Source organism: Epinephelus moara, chromosome 8 (assembly GCF_006386435.1).
Source record: "Epinephelus moara isolate mb chromosome 8, YSFRI_EMoa_1.0, whole genome shotgun sequence".
Lineage (NCBI taxonomy): Eukaryota > Metazoa > Chordata > Actinopteri > Perciformes > Serranidae > Epinephelus > Epinephelus moara.
Genome location: NC_065513.1, coordinates 12,708,946 through 12,726,416, shown reverse-complemented (window position 1 = coordinate 12,726,416; position 17,471 = coordinate 12,708,946). Strand labels below are relative to the sequence as shown.

General features: G+C 41.1%; 3 protein-coding genes across 3 annotated transcripts in view; 1 reads left to right on the top strand and 2 right to left on the bottom strand.

The window, feature by feature from the left end:
- Positions 1-2,174, top strand: part of ccdc92 (coiled-coil domain containing 92) — an 11,022-nt gene extending 8,848 nt beyond the window's left edge. Inside the window, exon 4 of the mRNA XM_050051029.1 lies at positions 438-2,174. Within this exon, the coding sequence (XP_049906986.1) occupies positions 438-1,246 (809 nt within the window). The 3' untranslated portion in view covers positions 1,247-2,174. The remainder of the gene's footprint in view (positions 1-437) is intronic.
- Positions 2,175-5,233: 3,059 nt separating this feature from the next.
- On the bottom strand, positions 5,234-9,258 carry chmp7 (charged multivesicular body protein 7). The gene is made up of 10 exons (XM_050050813.1): positions 8,677-9,258; positions 8,417-8,588; positions 7,849-8,034; positions 7,614-7,747; positions 7,311-7,359; positions 6,702-6,821; positions 6,507-6,605; positions 6,346-6,403; positions 6,024-6,257; positions 5,234-5,937 (listed from the first exon to the last, which is right to left on the bottom strand). Exons 1-10 carry the CDS (start codon positions 8,937-8,939, stop codon positions 5,882-5,884), a joined length of 1,371 nt encoding a protein of 456 aa, XP_049906770.1. The 5' UTR covers positions 8,940-9,258; the 3' UTR covers positions 5,234-5,881.
- Positions 9,259-9,786: 528 nt separating this feature from the next.
- Positions 9,787-17,212, bottom strand: lgi3 (leucine-rich repeat LGI family, member 3). The gene is made up of 9 exons (XM_050051247.1): positions 16,748-17,212; positions 15,865-15,936; positions 15,160-15,231; positions 13,679-13,750; positions 13,474-13,545; positions 13,022-13,191; positions 12,774-12,938; positions 12,586-12,676; positions 9,787-11,470 (listed from the first exon to the last, which is right to left on the bottom strand). The coding sequence occupies exons 1-9, from the start codon at positions 16,948-16,950 to the stop codon at positions 10,741-10,743; spliced, it is 1,647 nt and encodes a 548-aa protein (XP_049907204.1). The 5' UTR covers positions 16,951-17,212; the 3' UTR covers positions 9,787-10,740.
- Between the last annotated feature and the right edge of the window lie 259 nt (positions 17,213-17,471).

Sequence of the window (17,471 nt, the reverse complement as noted above, 5' to 3'; positions counted from 1 at the left end):
GGGGGACTGTGTGAAGAAATGGTTGTAATTCCTACACGGTTCATACTAAATTTTTGAAAAAAGCCTTAAATGAAAGCTGAGAGTCTGCACTTTAAGCAGGCATTCATTGTTTCATTTAAAACCCATTGTGGTGGTGTACAGAGCCAAAATGACGACAACTGTATCATTGTCCAAATATTTATGGACCTGACTGTATATACTTATGTTTATACTTAACTGCAATGCTTGAATAAAAAAAGAGATGATTTGTCCAAAAATCTGTCCAAAATTTAGTAAAAAATTATCTGAAAAGGTCTTTAAAATCATTACATGTAAGAGTCTGACACCTGCAGAAACCCTGTATATGTGTACTTATGTTTGCTGTTTATTACATGTATGCATATGTGCACACGTCAGAGCTGCTGTTTAACAGTTTTTTGTTGTGTGTGTGTGTGTAGACAGCAGTGAGATCCGTTGCAAGGAGCTGCAACGCAGGTGTGAGGAGCTGGAGGCACAGCTGAAGAAGAAGGAGGAGGAGAACACAGAACTGCTCAGGGACCTTGAGCAGAAGAACGCCATGATCTCAGTCCTGGAAAACACCATCAAGGAGAGGGAGAAGAAGTACCTGGAGGAGCTCAAGATGAAGAGCCACAAGCTGGCTGTTTTGTCCGGGGAGCTGGAGCAGAGAGCAAGCACTATTGCTTACCTTACCTCACAGCTTCATGCCACCAAGAAGAAGCTGTTAGCTGGTAGTTCGTCTGAGGCCAGCCCTAACGTCAGTCCAGTCACGTCATACAAGCCCACGCCTCCGCCAGCGAAGGACAGGCAGCCTGAAACCCCACGGCGTCGCATGAAGAAGAGTCTCTCCCAGCCTCTTCACCCAGAACTGACAGAGGTATATCGGCTCGGCCCGGACGGTAGGCGGCTGGTTCTGCGGGAGACAGTAGACGCCATGCCCGACCCCACACCCTTCCTGCAGGCTGGGAGAGACTCTCCCGAACCGCAGGTAGTGCGAGAACGACCCGCTGTTATCCCTCCTATTGCCTCTGAGCGCCCCCCAGTCGTTCCACTGGGTGCTACGGCCAGCCCTCGTCACAGCCCCGCTCGGGACCGTCAATACAGGGCTCATGTGGGCGTGGCACACCGCATCCCACATGGCACCCCTCCCCTAGCCCCACCGCAAGCAGAGCTGGAGACACTGGCAGTGGACCAGGTCAACGAGGAGAAGGTCGTGCGGAAGCGCTCTGGAACCGACAGGACAGTTTAACACTGCAATGCTAACATGCACATAAACACACATCTACTGTATACACACTGCAAGAGCAGGATGGAGCCTGACCCACTGTGTAGCCTGCTTTTGACGCAACACTGCAATATTTAAAAAGTACAAAATTATAATTTTGTTCATGGTATTCCATAAAGACTTTTTCTTGATATACACTTAAAAAAGGACTACTATAAAGCATGCCAAATGTTTCTTATTTACACCCAATGAGATCTTGTATTATACACATCTTGACTTTTTCCTTAGACTTTCTCTTCATCCTGTCTTATGTGGTGCATACAACAAACTCTCAGCCAAATATCTGCATCAGTGCCTGCTCGACTGGATCAACCATACACAAGCTGTGTAGTGTAGTCATGGCTCATAGTTATCTTTACATATCTCTGTCTGCTCCATCTTCTCAACAACAGTCTGGATATACAGTATCAACAAACTATATAACAAGATGTCCGCAGCTGCATAGGATAGAACTGAAATTATTAAACTAATACTCCCCGAATGTCTTTCATCTTCTTGTGATGTCAGTATGATAACGTTACTGTAAGTACGAGCTGCATAATGTGCAATTGAGATTTACTGGTGAGAGGTGAAAGAGCTGTAATTTCATCTTTCTTTCGTTGGCTTGCAAAAACAGCAGCGGCGTACGTGTGTAAAGCAGCATGAAACGATGGGCGTTTATTTGTGTGTGTGTGTGTCTGTGTGTTTGTGTGTGTGCGCGTGAGAGAGAAAGAGAGAGGGATTGGTGTGTGTGTTTCAGAGAGAGACAGTGAAGGCCATTGAGAGAATTAAGTTTTGGCTTAAACAGTACCAATTGATGTTATTTGTGATACAAGGGCATTTTTGAAAACACTGCTGTAATAGGGTTTTGTGATATTATTACCTGTACTTTATAAAGGCTGTACATTTGTAATGAATTCTTTTTTTTTTATTTATTGTTTACTAGAGAACACAAAAGCACCTCAGATATTGACAGTAGTTACAGCACCACCAACACAACGGTAATTATAATCACTTAATAACCTGCTTTTCACATTAATATCACTTGTCCTTGAAGTATACGTATGAAACAATACAATAAAGCAATGCTTTTTTGGTTTGGTTACTTGGTATTTGTTCGTACAGATGGGTGACAAATTTTTCGTAATAAGATAATGGGCCATTACAAACTTCAGAGCAACTTCAGTGCTCCTCGGCAAAGATTTTGCCACATCTGAGTCTGTGGAAGTCCACTGGAGAGGTGAAGAGCATTCTGCTAAAAGATTTTCCCCCTTATTTTTTGTTTTGATGATGGTTGTGGAGAGCGCTGTCTAACATCTATCTGTTGAAAATCTCCCATAGGTTTCCCAAGTTTAAAAGAAAAGTATACTGACGTACACCTATTTTAAGTATACTTGGTACATTTGCATAAGCACATGATTAATACACTAGAAGTGTGCAATATTCAATGTACAAACAATGTACTTAAAATACCAATGATATAGTATATGACTTGATAGACATACTGGAATACAAATAGCGTACTTGACTGTAGTATTTTGACACACCATTAAGATGCACTTAAATATACTTAAGAACATCTTTGTTGGTATCACTTTAAGTATATTTTAATCCAGCTTGCAAAATAAATGTTAATACAATTATTACACCAAATATATTCAGAATTAAATTTAAAGTTGTGTTGAGAATACATTTTAATTTATTTGAATTTGTAATGAGTTTCAAGTGCACTTAAAATGTAATTTAAAAACAAAAGTTGATTTAAAGTATATTTCTAAAAAAGTACAACATTAATTAAAGAAACTTGTATTAAAGCAGGCTATATTTAAGTGCACCTTGGAGGTGTCTTTAAATAGTACAACCAATTATGTTTGACTATATTAATATATCTTTCATAGCACTTGATATAGCATTGGCATACTAAGTATATTGTTAGTGCATCAAAAATAACACTTTTAGAACACTGCTAATAATTACATTTAAATAGATAAGGCCAAGTTAAGTGTACTTTGTTTTGTTTTTCTTACCTGGGAAGAAGTACATTGTTAGCACATCAAAAATAAATTGAATTGAGACCTGGTGATTGTAAAGGTCAGAGCATATAATTTACATCATGTTCAGACTCCATGTTCAGGACCATTCAGTGTCCCCTCATGCCCTCTAAGAGTGTACGTAGTTACTGATATCAGGGTGTAAGAATCACTGAGCTGGTCCACTGGATGAGTTGGAAGTGAAGTGTCTTGTTTAAGTGCACTTCAGAGCTGACAATCCAGCAGAGGGAACCATTATGTGAGAGGGATTATCTACAGCAACCATTCAGTATCATATTAATAACATTATGTTGTCTCCCAGCAACAACAACTTAATGCAGCTCTGAGTGTGAGTCTGCAGATACTGGAACACAAATATCAGTGAAAGAAGCAGTGAGCCTTTTTCTACAAATGTATATGTAGTTCAACATGTGGCCACTGGGTGTCACTCTTTCATCATAGGGAAAGCTGAGTGATGGAAGTAAATGGAAAATAGGGCACACCACCACCAGTACTTACCAGCAATTTAGTGATACATTATTACATCTGTGGATGTTTTTCTGAACTTAATATAAACTAGGAGCTACTGAAAGGCCCAGTGATTAAATAGTTTGGAAATGTTTTGGTCTCCTTCATGAACTCTGGAAAATTAAGGGTCACATCTGTCACACAAAGGTCTCTCATGCTGGCCTAACAAACCAGAATTTACAACTTAATTATAAAAACTGCTGGACTTTACAGATCCTTCAAAAACTAAAACACATTCTTTATGCAAACATATTATAATGATTGCTAAAGAAGTACCAAACACAGTTAAGGAAAGGTACATTTGACACCAACACATTGGAGATCTTGAAGGATCTTGATACAGTATTAACCTTGGTGTGTATTTTGCAGGCATCAATAAATCAGAATTTCTTACCTTCATTATTCCAGCATGTTTCCACTACACTATTCAGATAGATTGCATTTTCATGGTCTCATGGTCTCTGCCTCTCAACCATTCAGTGTTTTTTAACAAGAATCGTGCCTCTATGTTTCATCCTTTTGTTCTGACACTGCTACACGTACACATCTTACAGGTTTTTATTTAACTCCCAATAACACAGGATTCATTTTTATTGTTTTACTGTGTACATTTTGGTCAAATTGACAGTCTTAAATGAAAGATATTATGCACAAACACAGACACAGTTCAATAGCAGAACAGTGTCTTTTACACCCTATTGGCTTTATGACATGTGGAATCAGATTTTGTAGTGTAAATACTTTAAAATACAAGTATAAAGAGGCTGTGCTTGAACCTCTGATTGCCAGCAGTTAATTATCTGGTTGAGTCAAAAATATTAGTAGGAATAACAGTGACCCCTGGTGGTCAAAGCTCTGTACATACTTTAGTGAAATGCTCTTCTTTAGCTATTTAGAATAGGTTTCTTTTATCAGATATATTCAAATGAGTTTATACTGTTTACTTTTGTTCATCCATATTACCAAACATTAATTTTATAAACCATGGATAGTGACTTGTTATTAAAGGTGTGTGTGTGTGTGTGTGTGTGTGTGTGTGTGTGTGTGTGTGTGTGTGTGTGTGTGTGTGTGTGTGTTAAAGCCTCTAAGATGACCTGAATCCATACACTGCAAAAATTCCTCTCTAGGTTTAATGTGCAAATTTAACTGTATTACTATATCAGGACACTCAGGTTTCATGTTTGCCATTGTATTCAAAAGCATAACTGCCTACAGTCTGTGCCTCTGGTACATCGATGTGAGTCTCCTTGGCAGGTTGAAAATTACATAAGACTACAAGTCTCCCTGACTTTGCCCCAAACCACACGAGGTGTGGTGTCACCCCTGGAATAAACAAAGAGTAACACTGCCTTCATTTCAGGGCTGCTTCGAACACAGTGTCTGACACTGACATTTATATACCACTACAGACAAGTGATTAAAATAAATTTTATTTTGAGAAACATATTTGGTTGAACTCACTTAGGGTAGGCTTCTGAGTCATCACAGGTATGTTGCAGTGAGACTAAATATACTTATTGATTAAATCATTTGGCATAATATTCTCTTTACTTTCAGTTTCACATTTACAGTTGAAAAGGCCACTTAATACACTTTACAGGACTGTTCATCAATTAACACACACTACAAACAACAAATATACTTGTTTACACTCTTGTCAAAAAATACCAAAAAAATTAAGAGCTTTCCTGGCAGCATACCAAAGAGCATATTTAACTGTGAAAATGTTCACTTTGACTTGAGATCCTTCAGATCCTCATGGCAGGGCAGATCTAAAAGCTTTCAAGTTAAAAATCAAAATAATTTACAAAAGAAAAAGAAATATTTTAAAATCCTTTTTGGCATGCCTCCATGGAAAAGGCATTTTTATTTTTTTTTTATTAATGAAAGTGCCTTGTTTTTATCCTGATATTGATTTTACAACTTTTACAATTATGATTTAGCGATTGCTAATATAGTTGTTCTGTACTTTAATTTACTTGTATGAACTCTGGCTCAAAGAAATGTTGAAGAGATAGTTTGATATGTTGATGCAGAGCTTCAAACTTGCCATGTTTTCCCATTATTGTGCAGGCTCTAATCTCTTGGCTGGCGAAGTCATTTTCTTCTGTTGAAAGCCTGAACAGAGAGGTGACCATATGTTACTTCAATACATTTATATTACAATCCAATGGAGAAAAAAAAAGACATCAAAAAGTGCAAACCTGAATCTGTAAGGGTTAACTGATTTAACTCGTCCTCCAGCTGCTCAGTGCTAATATCCAAGTGGCGGTAAGGTACTGCAGGCAGAGTACTGAGCAGGTCAGTACCTGGACGGCTCGGCTCCTCGGAGGGGCGCAGACGGTTTGTTGGAACTTGAGGTAAACCTGAGGGGAAATCTGGCTTTGACTCGTCCAACAAACATTTCAGTTCCTCCTCCAGCTCATTGATGTCTTCATCTACAAAAAAAAAGCACGACAAAGTTAGATCTCCTCGATATTCATATACGCAATGTATTAAAGATGTGGCACTAACAGTACAGCATACCTGCGCCAGTCACACCACTGGATATAGTTTGGTTCACCTCATCTTGAGTGTCACATAACTGGTTAAAACATAGAAAAGATATATCAAGATGCTTACATGTAAGATTCAGTTAAAATAATACAATATACAATTTGTTGTCTGACAATGAACAGTCACTGTACCTCCTGGATTTGATCCACAAGGCTCTCAGCACGTTCCACAGTCACATCCTTCAGAGAGAGCCTCAGGGCTGAAACTCCGGCCTGATATGCTTGCACAACCTACAAACATGTTCAGCACACATGTATAAGACTGGCAACAAAATTCGTTACAGACACCTGCACGGAAAGAGTGTTGAGGATCATTCTGCCACTTACCATCTTATCAGTCTGTGACTGGGCTATTCTGTCCAGGATTGCTCTGATGGACTCCAGTTTGGCAAACAAGCTGTCTACTCTCTTTTCGACCCTTTTGCGGCCTCTTAAACACCTCAGAGCCTGCGGGACAGACAGTGAAAATGACCACTGAGCACAGCACTGAGACATTTGGTTGTGCAAGGCAGAATAAAATGTTTTTTATTCCCTTCAGTTAAAGGTCCAGTGTGTGGGATTTAGGAGGATATACTGGCAGAAATGGAATATATAATATAATATGTATGTTTTATTTAGTGTATAATCACCTGAGGCCATTGGCTGCTGTAGTAAGCAGGCCCTCAGTGACGAAAGTGTTGGAAAAACACTGATTTTTTTTAATGTGTAACTGCTTTATTCAGTGTTTTTAAATGGTTTAAATTACCTGGTCTGTTTGTTTTGAAGAGAAAGAGACCTCTATGTTTGATTTTGAGGTAAAAACCTCTTTAACAATGAATACTGAAGGAATCCTGACCAGGAGAAGTTTCAGATGGTTGCAATCTGCAATTCTCATCACCACATGCCACTACCCTACCCCTAAATCTTACAAACTGTTCCTTTAAATATTATTAGTACCTGTGATTTCTTGCCTTCCCGGAGCAACACCCTTGCTTCCTCTTTGCACCTGCAGTTAGATTATGCAAAGTTATACCAATAATCACAACAAAGTCTGACTTTCAGAACCATTTAAGTGCAGTGCAGATAATCTGACTATTAGTCCAATCCCTGGAGAAAAAGATGGCTAAAGCATCAAGCTCCACACATAGTACTGGTTATTTCACGACTGGAACGAAAGTCACATACCAGTACACTTCTTTGTCAGCAATCAATCAAAAATAATACTACTTCTACTTTAAAATCATATTTGAGTTACTGTACATGTCAGCCTCAAGACTTAGTTTCTCCATCCGCTCTCCCAGCAGCTTCTCACTGCGCTGCAGCTGATAGATGCCCATATCCACATCGCTGACTGGTGAAACGTGATCTTGCCCATCTTGACAAAACTTGACAATCTGTGAACAAGACACATGAAGACAAATGAAAGATAGAAAGACAGGTGAAAGGTAATTTGCAAAAGATGCCTCTCAGGATTGTGAATGAGCTCTTTGTTTACCTTCTCGCCCTCGTGCAATGAAACCGTTACTTGCTTGTCCCTCTGCAGCTGCAGGAGAGCCATGCACAGGGTGCTCTCATCAGCACAGACATCAGAAGAAAGAGTAAGGAGTTCTTGAAATGACATTATGGAGCGGCTTGCAAATTCACTGCTCCGGTACACCCTGAGTAATTCTGCTGCTTTCTCCTGGAAACGAAAAGATAACCAACTTTATATCTAGCATCTGCCATGGTAACCTTCATGGCACAATTTTACAACCACAGATAGGGAAAGTGAAACCATCCAGCATGGTTGCAATTTGACCTGTGTCTAAAGTAACCATGGCAGTACAGAATGTTCCAGTTCTTATTCAGATGCATACTATGCTCAATTTAGGTCATTATATCAAAGAGTTGTACTGGACGTATGTAACAAACCTGCATGGAGATTACATACAGAAAAATTCAGATAAATGTGATGCACAGCATATTACTGAAATAAGTATAACAAAAAAAATGCAAAATCATGGTGTCTCACGCATTGTAACAATATTGTGTTGCAGTGTCTCTGAATCACATCGGAAGCAAACCTTCACTAGTTCAATGACAACAAAGGACTCCTCCAAAGGCACCCGGCTGCTTCCCAGAAGAGTGGAAAAGGTCCATTTCAGAGGTTTAACCAGCAGCAGGCCAACACCCCAGGACAGCCAGCCACAGTCCACATTGGCTGCAAACTCTGACTCCCTCTGGATCTTCCCACATCTGGCAGAAGTCAAAATAAAGACAATAACTATACTGAGCCAGAGAGACAATGACAGTCAGCGGTGACTGACACAGTAATAAGAGTTACCTGGCCATGGACTGGATGACAGTCGCCAAACCCAGCGGTGATTTTTCTTTCCTCCTAAAGGCTTTATTCAGCTCCTGCAGACTGACACACACGGTGCCTCGGTCCCTGCAGACTTTTAAAATCAGAGCCGTCCAGAAGTCCATCTTACTGTCCCAGTCTGTCGTGTTGACATCTCGGTTCTCACTGAAGTCCGAGAACATGAAATTCATCCGTTCATCGTCGTCCCACTCGGGTGGCAGAGTCATTTCTGTGCTGTTAGACATTTGCTATAACCAAGTCCAAACTTTAGCTCAACCCTTTTAACGACTTTCTTGTTAGACCAAGCCCACAGCTCGAGCAGCTAACGTTAGCTTAAGTTAACGTTAGGTTAGCTAGCAACACCCACTAACGTTACCTGCCCTCACTCTCACCATAAACAAATATCGACACGTAGCGTTAAGGTCATAAAAGCTAAAATATCGTCTGTTGAGGGAAAATTCAGAGCCGTGGCTCACATGTCGCTGCCAGCTGTCAGAGCGAACCCTCACTTCACCATGATGCATTGAAATTTGGCTAACACGAGCTAGCGTTTCACATATCAACAACAATGTATGGTGGCGCGCGTTTTATTGTTCACAACCGTGCGAAAAGGCGGTGACATCTGTACTACAAGCAAATACATTAACTCCACCCATGCAGACACCCTGAAAATCAAAGCAAGCGCACACATACTTCTCCTCATGCACATTTAGTTTGCGCCCTTAATACGCATCCTTGCAACAGAGCTGAGATTTTCCCATACAGTATATGGATTTTCCTCCCAGGATATATGTGTAAAGTATTTTTTATTTGAATTTCAGCCTATTTTTCGACGATGTCAGTAAGTACAAACTGTTTAACGTGTGAATGGCTTAATTTCATTATTCTTTTTAAGTGCTATACAAGGTTACACCATCATCCACCATACAGACTGATGTGGTATCAAGTCTTTAGGACTCATTTGTGCTGTAATACAAGAGAAACTATTAATAGCTGCAGAAGTTGTGTTTGGAGTTGTTTTTGAAAAGATGTTCTAACCACATAAGACAGGACACAGGACTTTTTAGGGGCCATAAACTGGATTTAATCGTACCCCTTTCCCACCCACTCTATTCAATGTGCAAATGCACACAGCAACAATACAGTTTGTGACTGTACATAAAAACATAGCAAAGGGTTCTAAGTTTTTATAACTTTAATAATTCATTCTCTGATCTTGTTATAGCTCCCAGAAATCCCCACATTTTTTTACAACACCTTTCAGTTTTGTTTTTAATTTAATCCCCGAGTTGCCGCCAAATGTTCCCTCATTTCTTGTCCCCAAAAGACCCCACTGTCGTCAACTGCTGGGACGTTTTGGGATTTGGAAAACAAAACCAAGGATATCATCTTTAAAAACTTCACATTTTCCGTTCATTTTGAAGCCTTAGTTTGCTCATGCCTCAGGCCGACTCTGATACCATGTTATTATTGCAAAATGACCATTATATCCAAAACAAATTCAAGGGCATCTCATATATAAAGATAAACACAACAAAGGATTCAAAATATTGCGCAGGTAAGTATTGCTTATTTTACATAGTTATATCATGTGTACCGTGTCATGCAAAATGCCACACAGATAAACTACACTGTGTAACTTACAAAACCTTTATAGTTTTACAATATCCCATCTCATCCAGTCTCATCCAGTGAGTAATTCAGTAGATGCACATGCACATCATTTTCACATTAGTAAAGTACAGTATACAATATAATACGTTTGAAAAATAATTGGCCTAAATATATGGTTGGCAGAACAGAAGCAGTAATGCGGCAGTAATGTTGGCGTGTTACTGATGCTGTGTGTTATCACATTATTTCATTCAGATGTTAAGGGATAGTGCATAAAAATAGATCATCATTTTAATAGTTGCCTCGCTTAAAACATCAGGTGAAATAGCAGACCTTTAGTTACATGGCTTAAACATTTTGCAGTCTTTCATTTATTTGGCACATGTTGATAAATGCTCAGGAACACCTCCTTGCGCTCTGACTGTAGCATGTCTACTTGGCACTGAGGTCCACCACCAGGTGCTGGTAAGCCAGGGTGTTGCCTTTGAAGCTGGCAGCCAGCAGTATGTCCTTGTTGTCAACAGATACCAAGCTGAACGCTCGCGGGGCTCTCATGTTGAGCTCCTGGAAGGGCTGAAAGCGCTGAGTGAGGTCATCCCACAGGTATACTCTGGAGAAGGAGAAATCACTTCCAAGGATGAGATACTGGCGGAGGCCCACTGTGAAAGGATACACTGCCATTGAGCCCCGAGAGGGAAGAGTCTGGATCTCTATGAAACGTTGCCCTTCCCAGCGGAGGATCTTGGAGTCACCTATGAACCGTGTGAGGCAAAGGTAAAGAACTTTCCTCACCCAAAAGTGCTTGACCATCTGCACATCCGCTACCTCTGTGATTTGGGAGAAGAAAGAGAACTGCTTCTGGCCTCGGTTCCACTGGTAAACCACTGGTGGCTGAGAGGCGCTGGAGAGGATGAGGTGAGGCTTTCCCCCAACATCAAGGAACTCCACATGTGTGTCCCGATGCCAGGGATGGAGGGACTGATGGGTGTAGAAACCATTGCTGTTCCAGCGATAAATGCTGGTGGAGCCTGCCTTGGAGCTGTCTGCCACTACAAAGTACCACTCTCCATCCAGCTGGAAGGTCTCCACGAAGTTGGGCTTCCTTACTCGAGTGGTGTCAATGTCTTGGATCTTCACGAAGCGCTGCGGGTCCTCTTCCCACCTGTGATAATGAAAAGGTTGTCATAGTATTCCGAAAGCTTTTCCTAACTAAAGGAATAGTTTGACATTTTGGGATATGCTTATTAGCTTTTATGGCAAGAGTTAGATGAGAAGATTGACACCACTCTGTAGCCGGCTGACTTAGCTTAGCATAAAAACTGAGGATGGGGAAAACATCCTATCATCACACTAAAGTGCACAAGTTAACACGTGCTATTTCATTTGTTTAACCCATACAAAAATGGAAGCATAAAAACAACAATCTGCCATTTTACAAGGGGTTATGTGCAGGACTATAGACTGAATCACTGTGACGTCACGCAGCAACAACAATCACATCTGGGTAGTCAACTGGCAATTGAGTTGAATATTGGAGATATGTGAAATCAGCACCCTGGATTATTTCTGTTGTCATTTTCAGCGGTCACTATAACATTTGAAGATTCAACTTAAACACGATGGTCAAACCTACCTGACATTTCTGTTGTGCTTATTTTATGTAGCCTACTATGTTGCTTTGCTACTGTCTAAATCTACTGGCACAGAAGCAACACAATGTACAGCTGTGGATAGAGGCTGCAGCAAAACGGATTTTAGACACCTAAAAAATCAATATTGGTGTAAGTATACACTATATTTGGAATACTTTCACCACTTTAACTTACATACTAACTGATGGAGGCAGTGTTAAATCAGCAACTCCCATGTTCTGCAAAGTAAAACGACTGTTTTTGTCAGTGGAGTTTGGTGGCTTTGAGATAACAGCCAGAGTGCCCTGTTGAAAAAGGCTGTCTGACAGCAAGGTAAATCCATGAAATTTTTCTAAATATAGCATATAGGCGCTGGTAGGTAGATTTACTGCATTTAGACAGAGCCAGGCTAGCTGCTTCCCCATTTACAGTCTTTGTGCTAAGCTATGCTACTCATCTGCTGGCACCAGTGATAAATTTACCGCAGAGATGTGAGAGTGATGTTGATCTTCTCATCTCCTCTTGACAAAAAGGCAAATGAGCATATTTCCCAAAATGTCAAGCTATTCTTTTAAGGTTATGGCTTCTTAATACACTGGAGAAATTTAACACGTCACTAACTGCAAGATATGATTTGTAGCCGTACTTGTAAATATGAGATCCTCCAAAAAGTTGAGCAACAACCATGTAAATACTGTTGTTTATCACCACTGGTTTGCAGTACACAGCAGAGCGAGCTGTAAGAGATACACACAGAAGCAGAAAAGCCATTAGGACTCATTTTTTAAAACACAGAATGCTACAATATTTATGCTTTCACAGCCGGCAACTTACAGGTAATGTTGTGAAACTTTCTGAAGACCATCTCAACATGATCCCATACATACAAGGTGCAGAACCCTGTGTCAGGCTGAGCAAAGGCCACAAACTGATCCTCATTGAACTCATAGGACTCCACGGACACAGAGTGGAAAGGGAAGGTTTCATAAACAGCAAAATCTGTGGGAAGACAACACAGAATTACTTATTATCCAAAAACTTATTCCATGGCACCACCAAAGTGCTAAGAGACAAGGAGAAACCTGCGCTGATGCAGTTGAAGTCTCGCGGTGTGAGGTCATGGATTCTGCGTCCCTGGAATTCAAAGGGGCTGGCACAGTAGATAGCAGGAACAGAAGTATTGGTTTTCTCCATCCAGTCTACCAACCACTTGATTTTACAGTCGCAGCGGAAAGAGTTCCCCCGCAGGTCTCTGAGTAACAGATAGGGAAGAGAGAATATGTCATTTTTTACCTCAGATTGCTCAAACATCATCCAAACCTAACAGGAAGAAGAAATGTGTTTTTGTGCACCAGTATGGTTTGACTCAGACACAAACCACACACACGAGCCAGACAGCTTTGCAGATGAGTGTGGTAGTCCACTAAACCCTCAGGGAATACCAGCAAACCAGTGTTTTTATAGTGACAGATTGTGGGGTCAAAGCTCGTGGGTTGTCAACACAGTGTTTTTATTTCAGTGAAGGCACGCTTACAGATCAGTGAGGATGTCTAGATGTTTGAAGAGATCTCTCGGCAGCTGCTGCAGGTTGTTGTTTGAGAGAGATCTGAAAACAAAACATGAAAAGACAGTTATCATTCTATCATTATCCAAGTCCAATTTCCTGGTTTTAAAATATACATATTTTAGTTTCATTAGATGTGGGTTTCTTCATAGCATTAGCTCGACTATGTACTCACAGATGAGTCAGGGATTTGAGTCCTCTGAAGGTGTACTTTGAGAGAGCCTGGATGTCATTATTCTCAATGAACCTGAGGACAGAACAAAGCACTCACATGTCACACAGTGAGGACAGCCTCTGAAATTCAGCCAGTATTACAGGATGGCATGCTTGTTTGGAGAGGAGGTTGTGTTGTCAGTGCAGGGCACAATAGGAGTGTGACTGTAAGCAGCAATTATTTCAGTAATAACACAGTCTGCATCTGGTGGATTTGATCAAAAGGTTATGACTTGCCTATCTTAGGGTTGACAACAAAGATGTCATAAAAATATTTTATGATTTTTATTTAGCATGTTATTGAGCCTGCCAACTAATACAATCAGTGTTAACTGCAGCAGAAAAAGAAAAAAAAAGAAATATGAGATAATGCTAAAAGCTCATTTCATGCATTTCATTAAAGTGATAAAAATAAGACACTGACTGCAGCAGTATTACAAAGGTCTGCGTGTCAGCATCATTTGATCCTGTCTACGGTTTGTCTTTTGATAGTCGAGGACATGCAGCATGTGCAGACTCTCTGGAGGTGGCTGGATATGAAAGTACGACTTTATTAGCATTCACAGCGGGTAGCGACGATGGTAGTGGCAGTGATGCAGAGAGGCCTGATGGCTGGGCTGCGGCCAAAAGCCACACAGCCAGCAGCCAAAGAGAGGCATGGCCATCACAGAGAGCTGCGTGCGCCAAGCCATCAGCTAACTACTTTCTAAAGCCCATCAATTCACAGAATGGCATATTCAGCTTTACCACAGCACAGAGGCAGTGTGCTCGCTGTCGTAGGAGGATTTATTTTCAGTTTTACTTTTGGCATTCTTTGCCATACTGCAGAGGCCAATCCTGGAGTGCAGCCTTAAGGCTTGTTCTATTCAGTTTTCAATAATAAGCCTCATAAACCTACCTAGAGCTACTGTTATAAATCATTTCCATAAGTAAACAATACATGACAGATCAGAAAGGAGTGCAAAACTGAAAATCTGCTGAAGACTTTGCTTTAAACTGAGCAAATTCAACTTTTATTAAACAATTACAGCATAATCGCATAAGCAAAAAAATAGTACAAGTCAAGTAGAGAGAGTCAAAGTCAGTAAGCTGACTTCGCAGTTTTTATTCAAAGTTTGCTAACAGTAGCTAACGTTAGCCACCATTTCCTATTGGTTATACTAGACCAAGTAAGGCCATGGATGCTAAACCCGCGAGTGTATCAAACTGAGCAAGGGTGCATTTGACAGCTTATAATTTAACATTCCATTTGTAATATAAAGAAGGCTATGTGCTTTGTCTTTTAATGAAATGGTAGTCTGACTTAAAAACTGTTAACTAAGCAAAATGTTTTGTCAGTCCATATACAGTAGTACACTTGATAAATATTTAAAATAAGGTGGTTCTTCAAAACACAGCAAGTTAGCTCATATTTGAGGCGCACACATGTAGTGAGACACTTACAAGTACTGCAGGTGAGACAGTCCAGCAAAGGCATCATCAGCAACGGTGGTGAATGTGTTGGAGTTCAATAGCCTGCACAAAGGAAGCGATGATGACCAAGTTGTATAGATAATGTAGTACATGTTCAACTGAAACTATGGGGCTAAACAACCAGCTGCCATTGTAATATCTAAAAAGAACTATTTGTCTCTGGGTAAATTTAGAGATGCTTTGTAAAGTAGCTGATAAAATCCATTCATGTACTCTCAATCACATAAATCATAAACACATAAATACATTTGGAGTCTACAAAAACACACTAAGACCTACACTAAAACAGACACACACGGTCGTGACCACACACACTCATGATTGCATCTAAGTAGATAAATGGCCCTTTGTCTGGCAGAGCAGGACTGAAGGGAGTCAGTGATTGGCAATGACACTGATACAGAGCCACTTTACTCTTATTACTGCTATGTCACCCACTGTTTCAATAACCATTCATTTTCTAGGAGCTGAAGTCACTTCCATTGTCAGTGCAAAACAAAAGCTGTCTGCTTGCACCACGATATCGGCAGGGTGAAAACTTAAGCGTGGTGTTAAGTGTTTTGACTGTAGTTTAAACAGGGGAGACTTTGGACTGGTCACTGGTTGTGGGAGAATTAAGAGTTTTTGATGTTTTGAAAGTTGTGAAAAAGCTCTGTTGTGGGTCGGGACACTCACAGGAACTGCAAGAGGTGAAGGTGAGAGAAGGCTCCCTCTGGGATCGTAGTAAAGGCTGCATTCACCATCGTTCTGTTCAGAAAGACAACATCAGTTATCATGGGATGTGTGAAAGAGTGACTGTTTCATGATGGAAATGTCTTATTTATAACCCTGACTGTATTTGTTTTAAGTCTTCTCTCAGGTTAGGCCGTCTTTGCAGATTAAATATCAAGCAGGGCTAAATCTTTTAAAAACTAGGACACACAAGTTCCTTCTCCACTTCTTTACTTCTTCTCTATTGAAAAATGAGGGCAACCTCCACCAGCTTGCGCTCTGGAATTCCCTTGACTCAATATTCAATTCACGGGCGATGGGGGTCAATATCACATCAAAGAGGGCACCGTTTAACCTTCTCAGCAATACATAACCTTCCCCCATCAAGTGTCAAGCTTTCCATTTCATTACATGTGCTCCATTTATTGAACGAATCCCTGAACTCTCTTCAATCTTAGATCTCTCAGAGGACAAGCAGGTCTCCTGCAGTGAGATAGGGAATCTATTGTTAGTATTCCTCCCTGGAGCTCGGCAGGATTTTTACTGCTGTGCTCCTTTTGCGAAGTTCAGCATATGGCACAGTGAAGGGACATTTTTATTATGATGATGTAATGCTTTCTGGTATACATCTCTCTGTTAATGCAAAGACACGTTGCATCAAGAAAACATCAGTTGGCAACATACCAATATTCACTTTTAGGTAATTACAAGACAAGTAAGGATTCACGCTTCGTTACATAATGCAGGGTGACATCAGTGATGTAGCCATCTGTACCAGCCTGCACACAGGTTATGAAAAGCTGCTTTTGGTGAGTGAAAAGCACACACATGTAAATGTTGGACTCACAGAGAGATGATTCCAGGGGGGAAGCTCTTGGGGATAGCCTTAGTATCCACACAGAAGGCACTGTCTTTGGTGCAGGAGCAGGTAGCAGGACAGCGGGGTATCTTGGGGGCTCTCCTGGCGTTTGATTCCCCCAGCAGGCTGAGACACAGGCACAGAAGCGACAAGCAGATCAGCCTTGTCCATCCTTGTCTGAGCTTCAGCATCCTTGGGCAGGAGGAAAGGGAAGCTGATGAGCTTCTTGAAGTTTCTCCTCAAGTGGCTTGTTGAGAGGCGATGGTCAGCGTACCTACAGCCCCAACAGATCTGATAATGCTGAGTGCAGAGCTGAGCACGAGAAAGAGAGACAGAGTGAGAGAAAGAAAGGGAGGGAGGAGGGGGAGTCCTGTGTATCCTCGGTGGGTGTGGGTGCTCTGCAGCTTCCTTGGATCTATGCAATCTTTCTCTCTGTCTCTCTCAGGAGCTGCTGCCAGAGTGAACACTGCAGGAATGACGAGCAGGAGTGCTTTCTCCGCACTAGGACCTGTAGGTAGCGCCGCTGACAATAAATTATTTACTACAGCACAGGCAGAAAGCCTTAAACAACAGCAGCAGCGTGGAGGCAGAAAGAGGGGCGGGGAGGTTGGGTCAGTGCTGATGGAAGATTATTGTGGAGCTCTTATCATGTGTGAAGTCATGTCGAGCTGCTGCAGTCATGAGAGCAGACGAGGAGGCATCAGGGATGCAG

What these genes read in the sequence shown, in the direction of transcription:
- chmp7 (XM_050050813.1), bottom strand. Translation starts at nt 8,939, where the DNA reads ATGTCTAACAGCACAGAAATGACTCTGCCACCCGAGTGGGACGACGAT. An exon ending in GGGAAGGCAAGAAATCACAG is followed by an intron (nt 6,822 to 7,310) that starts GTACTAATAATA and finishes TCTGTCCCGCAG; the next exon opens with GCTCTGAGGTGTTTAAGAGG. An exon ending in CAGTGGTGTGACTGGCGCAG is followed by an intron (nt 6,258 to 6,345) that starts GTATGCTGTACT and finishes TTTTTTTTGTAG; the next exon opens with ATGAAGACATCAATGAGCTG.
- lgi3 (XM_050051247.1), bottom strand. Translation starts at nt 16,950, where the DNA reads ATGCTGAAGCTCAGACAAGGATGGACAAGGCTGATCTGCTTGTCGCTT. An exon ending in CTTCACCTCTTGCAGTTCCT is followed by an intron (nt 15,232 to 15,864) that starts GTGAGTGTCCCG and finishes TCCTTTGTGCAG; the next exon opens with GCTATTGAACTCCAACACAT. An exon ending in GGAGGATCTCATATTTACAA is followed by an intron (nt 11,471 to 12,585) that starts GTACGGCTACAA and finishes TCATTATCACAG; the next exon opens with GTGGGAAGAGGACCCGCAGC.